Genomic DNA, 13248 nt, shown 5'->3' with positions numbered 1-13248 from the left:
GATAGTCACAACACCCCATATAAACAATATCTCAAAACATTCATGTACACATAAAACACATAATCCATGCAGTGCTTTTGGAGCCAGTAAACCATACCGCTTCACTGACCCCACGGGATTTCCACATACCTGTACATCTTCCCTTCCATCGTTAAGCTTTTTTTTTTTTTTTCCTAAACAGATTTTCCCAAGGAGGGTTAAAACTAACAATACCTCCTTGTCAAGTTGCTTGTATATGTAGATGTTGTTACAAAAAAAGAAAAACTCTCACAAGTTGCAGTCCAGCTCAATGTCTGTCGAGTTGTCCATAATAAGAGTGAGCCTGTTGCCTTTTGTGCTTCATTCCCGGTTTGGTAAATCTGAGTAATCTAAAGCGTGAAAAGAAACAACATCCAGGAATGTCTTTGCTGGTGTTTCAGTCCAAAGGGGAGAAATAAAACAATCGAGCCAAAGCTAAAAGGAATTGCTGATTTTTTTACATTTAAAATTTTTACAATTTTTTTCACTGATTGTCAGCCATCTCTGATGAAAACGTGGGCCCAGTTTGATTTGTTTCACTGCGATCTGTCCGGCTCGATCTTGGACTCTCCGTTCTGTTTGTCGTTGGACTTCTGGGACAGGTGCGTGGACACGGTGGCCGCCTGCACCACAGCTTTGAAGCTGCGCTTCCTCTTCTGGACGTTCTGCTCCGGATGGAAGATGATGACATAGACCTTGGGGATGTAGAGCATGCCCAGGGACACGGTGGCGCTCAGGCTCATGGACACTGTTAGGGTAGTGGTCTGGATGAACATCTGTAACAGAGACATAGCAGGTCAGATAGACACACTCACATACACACAGTTACTGAGCAAATTATTGATTAATTTTTTGTGATTTCTCAGAATTCTGTGAGCATCCATCAGTGTCCAGTCGTCAATAACTGATATCATCTTACCAGTTCAAGAAAATACTCTGCAGTATACGTATGTCATCTCAAAGGTTGTCACAATGCAGTCTTTACAATTTTCATCTCAAAGCCCAGTAGGCAGTGTTTTCCCCCTGATGAATGATTTATGACCTGGTATATGTAGTCAGGAAAGAAGGCTCTATTTATGGGCTTTGACCACGGCTACACCTCACTGTTCTTCCCCTTATCGAAAATCCAACAGTCACAATGAGAGGGGACTCCTCTTGAGGTCTGCCTCCAATAAATTATGAACTCATTATTCAACCAAACAGTAGAGGTCATAAATAAGTCAAGCCATATGTGCCATAAATAAGATATATTTGTGCCATAAATAAGTCATAAATTGTACACTATCCTCAGCAGCAGCACATTCTGGTATCTCACAGACTGATGTCCATACAGTATAGTTTCTTTTATCATCTCTATCATGCGTTTTATCAGTTCCTCTTAGTGACCGCTCCGTGTCTAAAAGGAGCCGTGGTGATTTATGAGCACAAAGTGTATTGTATTCATACGCTTGACCTGAGGCGAGCAGAGAGATTGGCTCGGGAACAGTGCATGCCTCTTCCATATGTAAATAGAGACATCAAGCAGGTAAATATCCTCCTCCATCACGTGGTCTCACACGTGATGGATGACAGCCACTATATCAAAGAGCCAGACAAAAGTTAATGTCTATATTTAGCTCTTTTTCTAAGTGATGATTAATTGAATGGGATGGCTGAATTCGTCGATGAGGGGTCCCGACCATCCCTCAGCTCATCTGACCTCCTTTCTTTCCCTCCCTCCATCCCTTTTCTTAATTCACTTCATTTCCATTCGGAAGAGGTGAAAAGACTTTGAAAGCACCGCAGGCTTTAATTGTTTCAGCCTGACTGACTCATAATACAGCTCGCTATTAGTCAAAGTGTATTTCTGTTTTTCAAATATTCCCCCAACAGTCTTGTACTTTGTGACAGCAGAAATAGCCCACAAGCTAAATTAAACTCTCAGTACAGTGGGGGCAGGATGTCCTGTGAGTACAGCAGGAAGCAAATATGAAATGACAAGCAGCAAACTCAGATTTCACGTTGAACATCTGAGGGGCTCATTTACTCTCTTTCTTTTCATGTTATAGTGTATTGCGTAATTTTGATTCACTAGATTACTTAAAATACTCCCGTTAAATTATAGGTATATGTACAGCAGAGCAGCATAAATGACTGTAACAAAATGAATGTATTTATATTAATTTGATATTTAATTTTACAACAAATCTAAACATATTAATTTATTCATCTATCAGCTGATTGATTATACCAGGATTAACAAAAGGCTTAATTTTCTTTTTCAACCGTAGATGACAGAATTAATTTCTGCCATCGTTATAGTTGTAGCACATACATGGTATCACTACCAACACACACACATATTTCTGATGCATTAATGTGTATGCAGAATTTTAATGCATTAGCTGGCTAAGGTGGAGCTAATTTTAACTCGTATATATACTGATGGTTAGTTCAGTCTGTAGAAGCAGCATGAATTTGAAGTACTCAAGTTAAGTACCTCCAATCCCAGAAGTGACCAGTAATGCCTATCAAAAGGTTACATTTCCCACCTTCTCTGTAGACTGCGCTGTGCCAAAGAAGATGGGTACAAAGGCCAGCCAGATGATGCAGGTGGTGTACATGGTGAAGCCGATGGGTTTGGCCTCATTGAAGGTCTCAGGAACCCCTCTGCTCTTGATGGCGTACACAGTGCAGGTGATCATCAGCACGATACTGTAGCTCAGACACAAAATGAGGGACAGGTCGGACATGTCACACTTGAGGACTCCACGGGCAAACTCTGGGTTCGGGGGCTTCTGCTCCTCATAGTCGATGATGGTGTGGGGGGGCATCACACCAAACCAGATGAACACCCCAAGTAACTGCAGAGAGAGAAGCGTTAGAGTGCTTCAAAGGGTCGAGGTGATGTGTGTGGAAGAAGTATTTACATACCTGCACTGAGATGAGTATAAAGGTGATAATCAGCTGAGAGGTGGGGCTGATGAATTTCGGGGGTGTGACCGACTTCTTGCCCTGTTCGAAGATGCGGTAGATCCGGTTGGTCTTGGTGAGCATGGCAGAGTAGCTGATGCACATGCCGAGTCCCAGCAGCAGCCTGCGGAAGGCGCACACGGCCACGCTTGGCTCGGCTATCATGAGGAAGGTGATGAGGTAGATGAGGAAGATGCCCGTCAGCAACACGTAGCTGAGCTCTCTGCCAGAGGCCCGAACGATGGGCGTGTCATTGAAGCGGATGAAGGTGACGATGACCCCAGTGGTGGCCAGGATCCCCAGGATGGCCAGGAACACGGGGATGATGGCCCAGGGAGAGCTCCACTCCAGCTTGATGATGGGCGTGGGCCGGCAACCTGTGCGGTTCTTTAAGGGCCTCATGTCGAAGGGGCACATGTCGCAGGAGAACTCATCCAGCAGGTACTGGTAGCCATCGCACAGCTCGCAGTGCCAGCAGCAGGGAACGCCCTTCACCATCTTCTTTCTCTCTCCGGATTCACAGGGGAAACTGCACACCGACTCAGGGATCTTACGGTCACCGCCTGACCACTGCATCTCCTCCGACTAGGGTGGATGTACAAACACACAAACATTGTCTTACAATACATGAAATATAGTAAGACTAAAACTGCTGCCATGAAGACGGGCAAACACTGTTCAGATTAAGCCAGATTTTAGCCAAGTCGCTCACCCCCGACTAATTATAGAATTGAGCCAAATTTGTGCCAGATCATGCCAGGCTGTTACTTCATGTGCAGTTTTAGGGGGGTCACGACACCTCATTAACTGCCTGAACGACCAACAATCTGGCACTCGGACAATCAGTGGGATTTACTTTATTGTAATTGTCAAAGAAGAAAACCAACAGGGGCCCAATGTTTACATTAAGTGTGAGCACCATGTCATGGCTGGTCAATTGACCCATGCAGTGCAAGCATAAAACTTGGATGTTCTAGCGATGTTCTTGTGATGTCAGAGATGAATAAAATGCACAGTGTTTGCCCAGCTATAGAGGAACCACAGTCTAAGAGAATGAGGACTTGACACGTATGAATTCAGTGGGAATAGTTCGACATTTTGAGAAAAATGTGCTTACTTGCTTTCTTGCCAAGCATCAGCTGAGAAGATCAATATCACTGTCATGTCTGTACGCTAACTATGCAGCTACAGCCAGCAGCTGGTTAGCTTAGCTGGCTGTTTTCCCCAGTTTCCAGTCTTTATTCTAAACTGAGCTAACTGGCTTTTGGCTCTAGCTGCATAGTTGTCTTACAGACATGAGAGCGATATCAGTGGTATCACTATTCTCGAAATGTCGAGCTAGAAAGAGTAAAAGTTCCATGTTGTACCTCAAATGGACTGAAAAACAAATATTTACATTGAGTCGGAGGTGGTTTGTCCACTGGCCAATAACCTTGTAGCCGGGGTTGCTGACATTAGACAGTTGGTACTGGAAGATATCGTAACGACCAGGAGCATCTCCGTTCTCATTGAACATCACTCCAGTTCCTGCGCTGCCTGTTTGATGGAGACAGAGTTTTAATGGCCTGCACACTCAAAAAAGCAAAGAAGTGTGTCAGAGGGGATGAAGAATTCAAAGTCTCTAATCTGGAGACATGCACCCCCATCTTTAGTGGTGGAGAAAGCACCCACACGTTGTTGAATACATCTTTCTTCAGTCTTGTGCATTCATGCGAAAGCTGAGTGCAGGATGCTCTTTAGTGAAGGCTCTCCTCCACCAGTACAGTCTTTCAGTGCACTCTGCTCTGTTGCCCTAACGTGATTGAATGCTCCTCTCAGGTCCCTGCAGGCGCTCATTCAGAAAACCCTCCATACAAGCCAAGGTCATCCAGCAAGAGGAGAGCGGTAAATAGATGCTTTCATAGGACACATTTTTTTTCTCTTTCCAAACTGTGACGTTTTTTCTGAAAGACGAGCATGAAAAGCGGGAGCGTTGTGTATAGGGAAGGGCAAGGAGGCAGCCCTAGGGAGGGGACGTGCTTTGAAGAAATGTGCTGTATTCTGTAGCTAGGTACATTAGCAGAAACATCTCAAGGCTTCCAACTTCAAGCTGACCTCCATTCTAATGTTTTCTATTTTAAATTGTCTTCTTTTCAAACCTGCAGTGACGGAGAGCAGAAGTGTCAAAGCTGCTTGTTTGCCAGTATACGTCTGCCAACACTAAGGGTTTCAGGTCCAGTTTTACCAGAGTAAATAAACTTGCATGTTGCATAAGAAATGAGAAAAAACAGACTGAAAGCCAGAAGCTCACCATTGAAGTTGACAGAGCGAATGTATTGGAGGAGCATCCGTCCTTCCACAGGGTCCATCTTCTCACAGACACCCGTGGAGCCAGGACACAGGTCCAGGTGCATGCTGTGTAAGGCGTGGGCCATGGCGTACACAGCATCGATCACAAACTGTACCTTGCCCTCCTGTTCGTACTGAGAGTCTCGACTGATTCGCTCGTCACCTGATAGAAACCAAAAGAGTCAAAAAAAACTGTTCACAAAACAATAAATAAAAATGTCATTTTCAAGATTTGTACTGTAGCCTGCCTACCTGTACATTTTCTTCTACCAAGCTCATACTTTATGCCAGGGCGGGTTAGTTTGCACTTGAAGTCGTCCTCCCAGAATTCTGCAAACCAGATGTTTCTTCTGTTGTTTTCCAGAGATCTTGAAGTGAAGTACTGGTCGAACCCTGAATCGTTTCACAAACCAGACTCAGTTTCACTTCATGAAAATGTCATGCATGCTCGGAAAGCACTGCACTCAGATTGATATCAGCATATCGTTAATCATGCTGTGAGAAAATCAGCAAAAAAAATCTACTTCTTGCAAAATGAAATATGGGTATGACTCAATTTACCCAATTTTTAGTGACAGGATGGTAATATCGCTTGCCTTATCAAACATCATTAATTTCCTTTATTTGTTGGATTGGTATTAGACTCATCTATCAACGTCATGTGTCACAGACTGAGTAGATATTGCTATTGCATCCAGTTGGTTAGAGCCAAATGTAATATTTTGATTTAATAAATGTGCCCTACCATCAATAGAGGCTCTTTTGGGCAGGATGGTGACAGCACCCTCAGCCACATCCTCCTGGTCTTGAATGGGGGAGTTTTTGGCCCCCCAACTGTCCGAGCCAACAAACAAGAAGTGGCCGGTCAGGTTGGCCTTTTTGGCAGCCTCCAGCACACGTCTAAAAAAGGACAGATAATACTTTATCACACATTTCCTACTTTACTCCTCTGCTAGAGACCAAGTGTGATCATCATGCAGGAGGCCTGACAATTAAATATAAAACAGTTTTCTTGAACACGTTTTATCTTCTGGCTGATTTCTTTTCTCTAATACGATGTGCAGCAGAGCTTGACTCACTTGATGTCGTCCTCATTGGCAAAGATGATGACCCCTCGGGCATTAGAGGTCTCCATCAGTCTCTTGATGATCTTCTCAAACTCCCCTGGTCTGGGCTCTCTGGGAATCTTTATGGACTGTGCAATACACAGCCCCCCTGTGTCAGAGATATTGCAAACATGTTGGCGTTGATGTGCATCCCAGTTTTCTCCCTTCACTGCACAGTTAAATAATTATGTACATAATACTTATAATAATCAGTCATCTGAAACCTTAAAAAGTTCATTATGTATTTCAAAAAGGAGGATATAGCATATAGTGCCATTACACAAAAGAGCTGCATGTTCCCCTACTCTGGATTTCCATCTAGCACCACCATGAGGTCAAAATTGTAATTTGTTGAATAATTTAAAATAATAATATAATATCATAATAAAGTTTATTTTTATAGCACTTTCATACAGGAATTGCAGCTCAAAGTGCTTTACATGACAGAAACCACATGCACCAAGTGAGAGCTTTACATGGAAAAGATAGAATGAACAAAAAATTAATGTGAAATAAGAATAAAACCTACTCGATAATGATAATAAGGATGAAAATAAAAATAAAGACAATCAATAAAATCAAAATCAGATCAAAATAAAATAATACAATATAGGTAAAAATAGATTACACAGAATGTATAAAATCAAGTAAAATACAACATTTTAAAAGTGCAGCAGTGCATCAGCGCAAGGCAAAGCAAAAAAAAGTTTCAGACTGTATCAGGAAGTCACAGCTAGTTAAAGGCTAAAGTGAAGAGATAAGTTTTTAGCTTTCTTTTGAAATTAATCTGCTTCCCTGATGTGTACAGGTGGTTTGTGTTAATTTGGCAGCAGATGATCGCAGTGATCTTCTGTATGACTATGTATCTTCAAAAGTAACGACATTCTGACCACAGGCTAACAGGCTAAACCAAGATAGTTAACATGGTAAACAATATACTTGCTTAGTATCAGCATTGTCATTGTGGGCATGTTAGCCTGCAGAAGTTAGCATTTAGCTCGAAGAAGCCGTGTGCCCAAGTACAACCTCACAAAGCTGCTGCCATGACTGTAGAGTCTTGTTAGTGACTAGATGAAGAGCACTGAACACAGGCCAGTACTGAAACTAGGAAACGTGCCTAAATTCTGTGAACCCGGCACAATAAATGATTGCATTGACTGACGACAATCAGCCTAAAAATAGGATGCTAAGAGTCTACGGCCATGCTAGCAGCTTTGAGACTTATGTCTCAACAGTATGTTAACATGCTCTCAGTGCAGCATGTTTACCATGTTCATCATCTTAGTTTAGTGTGTTGGCATACTATCATTTACTGCTAATTAGCTCTAAACAACAAGTACAGCTGGAGCCAATGGAAACGTCTGTTTGAAGGTAATTTGGTTTTGGTTTGGCTAGTTATCGAGGCATTTCACTCAGAACGGCAAACATGAGGATAAGCCAGGGGATCGTTGAGATACATCCTCTGGAGACCACGAATGTTGGTGCTGAATTTCATGGCAATCCATCTGACAGGCCTAGATGTTGGATATTTCAGTTTGGATCAAAATGGCAGACCAGACACACCGCTAACGTGGCTAAAAACAACATGCTGGAGCTGTCTAGCATTGGCACCTCTCGGTGTGCAGTGTGCGCATGAGTTTTTAATGAGTTTTGATCAAATGAAATCTGAACTCTAGTAACATCATTTGAGCTTTCAAACCCATATGGAGTGATGACTTCTGTTTGCCCTGCTACTTTAGGTGTATTAAAGGATTTTTGTTTCCTATTAGTCTTTTAACCGGTGAGAACTGCACGGCTTGCTAAATGAGTAATCCCTTTTGGTCACAGAAGTGAATTCGCATTCATACAGCCAGACACACAACCTGCTTCTCTGGATATCTGGAGGAAGGCATCGACGCCGCTCTCTCCGTAGTTGCCCTCAGAGGCCAGCGTGGAGACGTAGTTCCAGCCCATGGCTTTGACTATATCCACCATGGCCTGGGCCTGGTAAGAGTCAGGAGGCACCACACGGGAGAAGAACTCGTAGCGGCTGTTGTCACTTAGCTCTGGGGCAGTGGAGGCGTAGCTGATCTGGGGGATCTGAGACACAAGGATCGGTCAGTGGTTACGAAAGGGTCGGGTGAGCAGTTGTGATTGTTAGGCCAATATGTGACACCAAAGCTAAAAAAGAATGACTGGAAGAGGCAGCGAACCATGTCAGAGGATGATGCACCACTTACTCAGACAAAACCTTAACGGGGTCTTAATGGAGGCCTTCCACATTAACACTGACATGTTGTAGTGCATTAAAATCCCAAAATTGGACTATCATAGAGAGAGTTCACCTCTTGAACAGCCTGTGTTCTCCCTAATTCTCAGAACCGAGGCAACTTCACAGTGCGATCTGCTCGGAGCTGCCCTGTGCTGAGGATATAACGTCACAGTGAAATACAGATGGTGGGAAACACAGCTGTAAAAGCATTTGTTTGGAAAAAAATGGATGAGAAGATTAATTTACTGGTGTGCTACTTCTTTAATGACACAGTTTATGTCGACAGTCTCAACCCTGACCCTGCTAATGCCGGTTCCCCAGCGTGGCTTAGCGCCGGGGCCTCTGGAGGGGACGAGGAGAGAAAGGTAGACACAAGGGGTAGTGAAGGGAGAAGGAGAGAGGAGCGAGAGAACCATTTCACAGATTATCTGGAAGGATTATAGGGGTTTTAGTCAAATTACGTTAAGCACAGAGGGAGAGACAGAGATCAAGAGACTAGAAAAAGGCTAGTATTTCTCAGCTGTAAGCCATACAATATATTTAATTCTGATGGCCACATGTAGCTTCAATTTGCTGCCGTGTGTCAAACCCATCAAGATCTGAATTAACTGGTCAGCCTCTATATCGCAGACCACATCCTCAACTGGAGGTGAACTTTCTCCAAAAGAAAAAAAAGTGGTTGTCACTGTGTCTGACAAGTCTGTTGAGCGACATAAGACATCATCGTCCACAGGAGTCAGCATCAGCGAGGTGATTCACTCGTTTGCATACAAAGTTATAATGAACAAGGCAACACATAATCCTCTCCAAATTAATCCCACAGAAGCATCTGCACCGGTTCAGTTTGTAAAATCAATGAGCCGTATCAGTAACACAAGTATCCACTTACAGGCCGGCACAGCTGAAAGCTTCTATCCTTTAATTATTGAAACAGGATATTCAAGGATGCAAACCAAGGAAATGTGATTGTGGTTTCGTTCTGACTTGATTTTGTGATTAAAATTTACTAAACACTCCACAGAAGTGTGTTGCATGCAGGTACAAGATACAGATGTTATGACAAGCATGTATTTTCATAATGCATTTATTCCTATGTTCATCAACAATGGGGTTGAGCCAAAGAGTAGTTTGGTTGGACCAAATTCCTTTCAGCTGTGCAGTCTACAGTTGCTATGGTTCAGATTATGGGCAATGCATTGAAATTTTGGATGACACTAAACACAGTGTATTAGTATAAATAGGCCTACAACTAATTCTTTTGTCATGTTAATATACATTAGTTTTTGATTAATTGTTTTCTTTTAGTTCTTTTATAAAATGTAAAACACAGTGAAAAATTTCCATTTCAGTTACCAAAGCGATGTGTTCAGTTTAGAGTGACGTAAAAGAGAGAAAAGCAGAAAATCGAGAGTTAAAATGCTTGAAAAGAATCAGTTAATAGCCTGTTGATCAACTACACATTTCAGCCCTCCATGGTAATTTCTTAAAGGTCTGTTCTTCAACAAGCTGAACCGTTGAGTAAAAAACAAAGCTGATGTGACACGCCCTTCAGAAATTGTAATAGAGGTAGACTAGTGAAGATTAAAAAAATGACGTACATCTACAGTTTTCACTTATAGCAAAAATTAGCCAGCATGATAGCAGTACATGTGGTAGAAACGTCTCCTGGTCCGGCTGAGAGCAGATGTTCAGTGTATAGTGAGCATCAGTCTAGAATCAATTGCGGTCCGGAGAGCAGCACATATGGACAGTAGGAGGAAACACACCATTTAGCTAAATCTACTCCACACCGTCCACGCTACAAGTTGCTGTTATCCTAGAACCAATGTCATCCCTCCGCCCTGATGCTCTATTTTCAGCCCAGGGTCCTGAGCTGCTGAGAGGGGCTTAGTGGAGGTTGGGATCTATAATTCTGTAGTTAACATCTGCCCTGTATGCAAGCTGCCCTCCTTGGCTCTCAACTCAGCATCCTCACTGTAAAGGATGCTGCTACAAGGAGCATCCAGAAAAGTAGAATTTTTTTTAAAATGTAAAACTAATTGGCCAATTTGACGCAGGCTAGTGTTTATTTTTAGACATTTGTAGACTTCCGGCAGACTATGTCAGTAAGTCGATGAGAACATGGCAATGATGGGGGATTTACACAGATTCAGTGTCCCATCACTGCTATAAGCAGTGTAATCAATTATCAAAGGTCAATCATCTGTTAAAAAAAAAAAAAACCTGGATAGTGAACACATAACACGGATTAGCCTCAGAGGCCACGCATGACAATGGATTCAAAATCCTGTGAAGTGTGTCTACCATCAATACAGAAACTCATTCAAATTATGCATCGATTTAAATGACTTGCTATGTGTCTGTACAGCAGCTATAATGGGATATTTGCACTATATCACACTGCTTGTACATACACTGCAAGCCATATCCACTGAATTATGTTTTAGCCTATGAGCGCCCAAATTAAGAAAATACCACCAAGATGATGACTGCGACAAAATCAGTTTTATTGCTCTTGCTGTAGTAATTACAGTGATGTAGGCTACTGTCGTCTGTCGGGCGCAGACACAGACCACAATGAAATGCGACATTGCTCTGCAGCAAATTATAACCAGCACAAAGCCTTAACTGACCCGCAACTAAACTTAACCATGTTCATGCTGCAGGATAGAGATAATAATAATAGTGAAAAACTGAATGATGGCCCATCCATCATCTAAGAGGGGACTTCAGCTGAGTTCGACCTCTGTGTGCACCAGGACATCTTCTAGATCAGCAGTCAGCTCATTTAACAGTGCAAACATGTATAAGTAAGTTCAATGCAATAGAAGATGAAAGTTCAGCTATTTTGAGCCGTACGTTTACCTGTTTTTTCGTGTGTGCAGACACCAGGGAAGCACAGCTGGTCACTGATATCACTAAAAGATCTTCAAAACTGACCATGCAAAACGTTTGGGACCGATTCCTGATTGCTGCACAATTTCTGGCACATTCTCAGCTGACTCTTGGTTTGAAAGTCATTGGCTATCAGTTCTGCCTTAAAATGAAAGTATCCAGACTCAGGCTTTATTTTGATAGTATGACAGAGGAGAGAGACAGGAAACACTGGAGGAGAGAGGAGGTGATGATGTTGCTGGTTCCTGGCTGTAATCAGACTGGTGATGTTGCTGTCATGTAGTCCACATCTTAACCACTCAATCAAGCAAGTATCCATTATTTCAAAGAGAAAATACAAGGGAAATGAAACAAGCATAATTTTTTTTACAACTCTCAAATCCGTTTAATCACCTTGGGACCTTTTAGAAAAAGAAGTCAGTACAGGATAATGGCTTTCACCTAGATTCACCTCATCAGCATGCTTGCTGTCCCTAATATTTTTGCCCTTTTGTTTTATGAACATAGGAAGTGAAAGAAAACTCACCGCAAACAGCCTGAGCACATTGGCCACCATGATGGACACCGAGCTGCCAGACGCCCCGATCACCCCGACCACCCTCTCCGGTTTGGGAATGATGGGAGGCTCTCCGTTTGAGCAGCGCACGTCTGAGTTGTCCTTCTGGATGAGGGCCTGGACGAAGGTGAGCGACTGCTCCAGAGCGTAGGTGTCTCTGGAGCAGGTGTCCAGGATGCGGGCCCCCAGAGTGATGTTGGGCAGCAGGTCCGGGTCACTGTTGATCTGGTCCAAGGCGTACAGCATGGCCTCCAATCGATGGATCCCCTTTTCTCTCTTGACGTCTCCACAGGGCACCCCGGCAGGTCCCCGAGAGTGCACGGGAAACAGCCCACCTAAGGTGATGTCGCCCTCGATTTTGATGGACTGGGGCTGAGTGCCCTGCTGGGCCCTGGAGCCCGGGCTGAGACCCACCAGCAGCACCCACATCAGCTGAAGCCATGTTTGGTATGTAGAAGGTGTACCGAGCCAGCAGTACTGATGGGGTGAGCGGGCCTCTGTTGTCATGATGATGACCAGCAGAGGTACTGACAGCACCGGGCCACTCCCTCTACCTTTGACACCTGAGGGCAGTCAGACAGGGGGCTTCAAGGTGTGAATCTTTATGTGTCTGCCTTCAGTTTAAAAGCTGGATAAATCTTTTTTCCACAATATTAAACCTCATCACTTTGTATTCTGTATTTTTGTTTAGTCCGTCACAATGAAGCTACGTCACTGTAAAATGTTTAAATACAACATTTCAAACGGCTACAACATAAAGTGAAAAATTCCACACAACAACATTTTTGACAATTTTTTCCCATTAGAGCCCATTAGAAAACTTTTTAACGTTTTTTTGACCAATGTTCTGACTTAAAATATTCCTGCATGAGCCTGCAGTCAGTTGTTGGTGTATTTAATCCAAACTGAGACAGTATAAGAAAAGACTAAACAGAAACTATGTGTGTGTGCACCATAAGAAAGCTGGAGCTGAGAAGATTTTAGTCGGCGTGCAGGATGACACAGAGTGAATATTGGAAGCTTTTATCACAGAGAGCTGAGAGCCGATGATGGAAAACACTATAAATTTTGCAAAACAGAAAACATCAACTGAAGCTTCACAGCATTTCATGCTCCAAAAGTTGGGAGCAGGTTAATTTTAT

General features: G+C 43.1%; 1 protein-coding gene across 2 annotated transcripts; it reads right to left on the bottom strand.

The window, feature by feature from the left end:
* Positions 1-554: 554 nt before the first annotated feature.
* grm6b (glutamate receptor, metabotropic 6b) lies at positions 555-12613 on the bottom strand. Of its 2 annotated transcripts, none has more exons than XM_041950625.1 (10): positions 12077-12613; positions 8264-8483; positions 6378-6513; positions 6044-6198; positions 5551-5691; positions 5261-5461; positions 4367-4506; positions 2932-3555; positions 2550-2861; positions 555-794 (listed from the first exon to the last, which is right to left on the bottom strand). In XM_041950625.1, the coding sequence occupies exons 1-10, from the start codon at positions 12611-12613 to the stop codon at positions 555-557; spliced, it is 2706 nt and encodes a 901-aa protein (XP_041806559.1). The 2 variants fall into 2 exon arrangements, with proteins under 2 accessions (XP_041806559.1, XP_041806568.1); XM_041950634.1 differs by having other exon boundaries at positions 8267-8483.
* Positions 12614-13248: the final 635 nt, after the last annotated feature.

This window comes from Chelmon rostratus, chromosome 2 (assembly GCF_017976325.1).
Source record: "Chelmon rostratus isolate fCheRos1 chromosome 2, fCheRos1.pri, whole genome shotgun sequence".
Classification (NCBI taxonomy): domain Eukaryota; kingdom Metazoa; phylum Chordata; class Actinopteri; order Chaetodontiformes; family Chaetodontidae; genus Chelmon; species Chelmon rostratus.
Note: the sequence above shows the minus strand (reverse complement) of the source record. Positions and strands in the feature narration are given on the sequence as shown.